We start from the raw sequence: 6,000 nt of genomic DNA, 5'->3' as shown, positions 1-6,000 counted from the left end.
ACCTCTAGAAGCCATCACCTAGAATTGTCCAGATCCCTTATAATATTAATTCAATAATTCAATAAATCAAACAATCCTTCCTTCCTTCCTTCCTTGAAAAATGTATATTAATAAACCCTTTGTAATGCCAATAAAAATTTAAACTCAATGCTGATCTTTAATGTCATAAGCTGAATTAAAGAAGCAGCACATTCCAACAAAACTTCATTATGTGGTTCTAGAGTGAAAAATCAAGTACAGCACCAGCAACACCTATCTAATGACTAATTTAACTCTTTTCTTGGAGCTTCCTTTAGGAGATCAATGCACCCATGACAGGAGGTGATTTGACAGAACCATAAACTGTGGTAGCATGTCAAGAGCTCAGCAGCCCATATCAAGACAGACATTTAAATCAGCACCAATTTTTGCCAGAAAAAGTAAAAAAATTAGTTATTAAATATAATTTCACAAATGCTACTGAAAGTGATTAATAGAAAGAAATTGAAACGTTAAAATAAATGATTTTTAAAAATGCATTCTTACATAAAAATCCTAGAATCAATAGTTCATGTATTGGGGTTGGGGAGATGAACCCAGGCACAAACTTCAGCCCTGGCCTATTTGTGAGGTTGTGATCCACTGAATGGCAAAATTTAACCAGAACTTCTCTTTTTTATAGAGGAGAGAGGACGGTGTGAGCTCAGCTCTAGCAAAACCAATGGCTGTGTTTGTTAAAGATCAAAAATCAGTGCTCTTTACTAGAGGTGAAATTCTGATTTACATCAGCTGAACACCTGTCATGTTTTCTACCACATCAGGCTCTTTTGGGGGGTATCTTTCATGCACATGTGGCATGTGGAAACAGGAAACAGAAGAGATGAATTCAGGAAAAACAGAAAGCTGCTGATAGTGTTTGGTGGGAGGGCACTGCAGCAGGTATAAAAAAGGTTTATTCCAAATGGATGAATGATTTTGGATGTCTCTTTCTCCTTGGAGCAGAGTCTGAAACATCTTAAAAAGAGGCAAAACTAAAAGCTTTAACCATTTAGAATGCTATGTCTCTTGAAGTGATTAACAACACTGTTATTATACTAAAGTAATTAAACTTTTTTAAAATTGCTTCTTCAATATTACCTTCCCAAGTAATAAAAATAGAAAAAAATTCTGAGAGAAAAAAATTCTCTGTTTTCACAGAGATAAAAGTAGATCAGCTCCCAGAAGCAAAGTCTGTAGAAATGTAAATAAAGTTTCATTAACTTTTTCTCCAGTGTTCTAATTATGAAAAAAAAAAGGGTTTCAACAATACAGAAACAAGTTAAGTTCCCTAGAGAAGTCTAAGCAAACAACATTGCTAAATGCAGTTAATCACTTTGTCATTAACTTGTTTTTGTGAATCTTCTGAAGTCAGGCAATGATTTCATCCATGACTTACATTGCCTTTCTCTTTCACAAGCAAACTAATGAAAAAAAGAACATCATACTCAATTATCCTGCCCTTTACTGCCTTCATGGCCAGGTAACCAGGTCAGATGAGAAAGAAACAGCCCTCAAAGGTCAGTATTGGTAAAGATGATTTCTTTTGCTTGACCTCAGTATGGAAAGCACAGTTTGAATGCTGCAGGCTCAGGCCTGGGCTATTCACCAAGGCAGAGCACCTGTTCTAGCTAGAATTAACTTCAAAACCCTCCCAAATAAATACTCCCAGGTTGTAGCAGCCCTTTTCTCTGTGTGCCTTTGCAGATACCAGCTAATCCTCTGGAAACTCTTTTCATGCCTGGAGGAGTTTCTCCAGCTGAGAATGCAGAATGTTCTCATGCCATGGCTCAGACCCCACAGTGCTCGGAGGGAGTGGGCACTGCACTGGATCAAATGCTGAATTCTTGCTAGAAATAAGGAATGACCATTAGTTAATCTTTCTTTCATTTAATTTCCCCACACCTTAAATAAAAACCACAAGGCTCTGAAAGAAGTGAACTAATTTTTTTATCACTTTCATTCAGTGGACATCTTTTCCAGGAAGAAATGAAAAAAAAAACAAGGAAGAAAAAGGGCAAAGCAAAACATGTAGCCCCTATCAATTAGTGCATGCTTAGCCTGGAAAGTTCACTGTAAAAGAGTAATTCTTCAGAGAGAGGGTGAGGTGAACTGCAGTGGAAGTGAGGAGTTCCAGCCTGGATACCTGAATTAGACATGGGAAGTGCTCTGCTTTAGAAGAAATATCTGCTATCTATATTGTACTCCTAAGGAAGAAATTGAGATAGAAATTTGAAATAATTTGCTTCTGAAGCAAAGAATAAAGACAAAATATTTACAGTTGTGAAAGAGATTTTTGTGCTTGCAAAAAGAGATTTTTGTGCCTGAGCTAGTAAACCATTAGCACCCACCAAAAATGGAAATAAGGTACATTAATGGATGAGAACATTTTTATTTCTTCATCAACACAGCCACCACTCTGATTAGTACTTCTTTCACTTCTTTATTCCTCAGGCTATAAATCAGGGGGTTTAATGTGGGAATTACAGTTGTGTATATAAGAGCAAGGATTTTTTTAGCATCTTGAGAATTACTGGATTTTGGCTGTAAGTAAATCAGAGTGCCACTGGCACAGTACAACGTCACAACAGTGAGGTGTGAGGAGCAGGTGGAGAAGGCCTTGTGCCTGCTCTCTGCAGAGGAGATCTTGAGGATGCTGGAGATGATGCAGGCGTAGGAGAGCAGGATGAGGCAGAAGGGCGTGAGGATGACGAGCACGGTGGCTGCGATGAGCTGCTTCTCGTAGGGCGACGTGTCCGTGCAGGACAGCACCAGCAGCGGGGGGATGTCACAGAAGAAATAATTGATCCTCCTGGGCCCACACAGGGACAGGGTGAACACCCAGGCTGTCTGCAGCACCGACACGACTTTGCCACTGCAGCAGCAGAGCAGCAGCAGGGCGAGGCAGGCCCTGGGGCTCATGACGGCGGCGTAGCGCAGCGGCCAGCACACGGCCACGAAGCGGTCCAGGGCCATGGCTGCCAGCAGGAACCACTCAGTGGCCGCCAGGAAAACCACACAGTAGAGCTGAGTGACACAGCCCAGGTAGGAGATACGCCTGTCCTCGGACAGGAGGGTCACCAGCATCTTGGGGACGACGACGGAGGCCGTGGAAATGTCCAGGAAGGACAGGACGCGGAGGAAGAAGTACATGGGCGTGTGGAGGGTGGGGTGCACTGTGAGCACGCAGATGAGAAGGTTCCCCATGAGAGTCATGCTGTAAACGAAGCAGATGGTGAAGAACAGCAAGTGCTGGAGCTCTGGGCGGCTGGACAATCCAGAGAGCACAAATTCAGTCGGCAGAGTGTGGTTTCCTGCATCTTGTTCCTCTGCTGGCTCCATCTGGGAGGATCAGAGGGACAGAGTGTCAGAGCTGTAGACACTGCACCAAGATCACAAACCAGGAGTCTCCTGGAGAGCTGCTGGATCAAAGGGTGTGACTCTAGAGCAGGCTGGGCTGAGTATATTGAGAAGGAAATGGCTGTGGTGGTGTAACTGCTTGATACACCAAGCCTTCAACTAAGAGAAGCTGGCATTTAAGGGGTGGCTCCATCATGGGTGCAGGGTTAATTGCTCTCTCCCCAGATGTCAGGTCTGTGTTCCCAGCTGGTCCCACAGGCACTCCCTGCAGTGAGGGGAATGCCCAGATAAACACTGAAACACCCAGAGACCAAAGAAAGAAAAACTCTTTTGTTACCTTAGGAGCAGTGGGCATTGCTCCTTGCTCTCTGTTTCTCCTGCTGAGTGGGCTGACAGGGCAGCAGCCTTCCTCCAAGACGTCTGAAATTACCTTTAGAGCAACTCAACTTCAGATAAAGTCAGGGAAGTTCAGGCTGCAGGAGGCTTTGGCTCATATTCACATCAATCCCCGGCTGTCAGTGGGACAGAAACACTTCCAGGAGCCCAGCTTTGGGGAAAGCACTCCCAAATGGAGCAAGCAGAAGCTGTGAAAGGAAGACCTGAACCAAGACCTGTCCACCAAAACACCTACAGATCAAAGAAAGCAGCACTAAAGAAAACCAAAGAAAATATTCTGTCTGTAGACAGGCAAAGGAAGAAAGAATAATTGAGGCAGAAGTACCCAGAGAGAATGATGAGGAAGTGCAGAGGGGGAAGCTCAGAACCATTCAATCATGACTCACATCGTTCCCTGAGGAGTGTTGCTGTCTGTGGGATCTTCATGCAGTTCTGGAGCAGCTCTGTGCTTTCCTCACTGCCCAGGATGAGAAACTGAGGCACTGAAGGAGAGAAGAGATCAGCCTGCCACAGAGGAGAAAGGGATGGTTAGTTCTGTGTCCTTTAGACTCAGCATCTCTTACCAAAGGGGCCACCAGGCACTGCCCTACACCAGCAAACCTCAAGCACAAAATGCATTTTGGCATCAGAACTGTGTCCATGAGCAGGGACAGACACTTTTGCTGTGCACACACAGGGACCAAATCAACAGAGCTGGCACACAGAGAAGGACTCAGCCTCGAAGTCAGAGCAGCCACACAGATCTGCCATGACCAGCCCCCCCGGGCTGGCTCCATCTGATTTCTCTTCAGGCTGTAACTCACATCTTCTCTCTGTGGGTTTTGTGACATGAACACAAAGGTGCAAGCTGTGGATCCTAAAGCACACAAGCACAATAAAGAAACTCCCAATATTCTCAGACATTTGATGGTCTGATGTATTTAAAAGGTATTTTTCTGGGTTTGACTGTTTCTATTAACATAGGAATGAAAGGACACATTTCTAAGTGATATCTCAATGCAGCCTACATATGATAGAGAATGACATAAAAAACTCCCTGCAGTCTCTAGCTGCACGTTCACATTGGTTTTCTTAATTGTTAGATCCATGCAGCTGAAATGGAAATTCTGCTCTCCAAGCCCATATGAAAGTTTTAGTCTATTGCTGTGATCATTAGCTCTTTATTAAAGTCAACAACACTCACAGCAGCCACTGTTTTATTGACAATTAATCTTTTATTCCCTAACTCAGAATACCTCTCAGAAACAACCCTCAATTGATGTAATTTGTGTGTAGTGGCTTTGAGAGCCTTTAAATAAGTTTTGGCCTTATCTCTTCCTTGGATTTCCTTTATACATTCACAATAGACATTTTGAAGTAAAGTGTCCTACCTCCAGCAATTCTGCCATCCAGTGCCTCCCAAATGAGTAGTTCAAATATTGATAGAAGTATTTCCCTTGTTTTCTTACATTATGAACAGCACTGGGCTGATGATTCCTTCTGTCATCTTACACTGCAGATTAAAAATTACATTTTAAATGCAGATGATCTTCTGCCACAGCTGGAATAATCTGTTGACATTAGCACACGACATATACCATAAAAAATCAGCCAAAGACTTGTCTCACAGAGAAGAAGAAAAGGAATTTGTTAGATTGGTTTCAACTCAGTTGAATTGGCTGCAGCTGGAGAAGCAGAGACCTCAATGCATCTCTATTTTTGCCCATGAAGGGAACAGCTGAGCTGCCTCTGACACCTGGCTTAAGTAAAGTCTCTTGAAATCCCTAAAGCTCCTACCGGTGGGATTGATTTAATCTGATTTCAGAGCTGCCAGGGATGGTTGTTCAGAGCTGTGCTCCCTCTGTGGGCAAGGGGATGTAGCAGACACTGACATCCTTATAACAGCACAGAAATGCTGCTCTGGGGCAGCAGCTGGAAACATCAAGGGATGGGTGACTCCACGGACAGAATTAGAGTGATGTTGCCTTTGTTTAATTGGACTGGGTGCCTTTAGGGGCAGAGCTGTCTCCGGTAGGAGAGTTTTCATTCAACTCCAGCACTCACATTTCATTCTTCAGTCTTAAGTGACTGCCTGCCTACTGTGAATCCTTCCTTCCTCCCTTCCTTCCTCCCTCTCTCCCTCCCTCCCTCCTTCCTTCCTTCCATTTCCTGTCAATTACAGTAAGAAAAAAAGATCCAATCGAACAAAAATCAGATTTGATTGGAATTGCACAAATTAAATCTGTACCT

General features: G+C 43.4%; 1 protein-coding gene across 1 annotated transcript; it reads right to left on the bottom strand.

Annotated features, from left to right (window-relative positions):
* Positions 1 to 2,406: 2,406 nt before the first annotated feature.
* On the bottom strand, positions 2,407 to 3,357 carry LOC130264161 (olfactory receptor 10A5-like). Its single transcript, XM_056512176.1, has one exon. The coding sequence runs from the start codon at positions 3,355 to 3,357 to the stop codon at positions 2,407 to 2,409; it is 951 nt and encodes a 316-aa protein (XP_056368151.1).
* Between the last annotated feature and the right edge of the window lie 2,643 nt (positions 3,358 to 6,000).

Source organism: Oenanthe melanoleuca, chromosome 27 (assembly GCF_029582105.1).
Source record: "Oenanthe melanoleuca isolate GR-GAL-2019-014 chromosome 27, OMel1.0, whole genome shotgun sequence".
NCBI classification, from domain to species: domain Eukaryota; kingdom Metazoa; phylum Chordata; class Aves; order Passeriformes; family Muscicapidae; genus Oenanthe; species Oenanthe melanoleuca.
The sequence above is the reverse complement of the archived record's forward strand: the minus strand, read 5'-3'. Positions and strand labels throughout refer to the sequence as shown.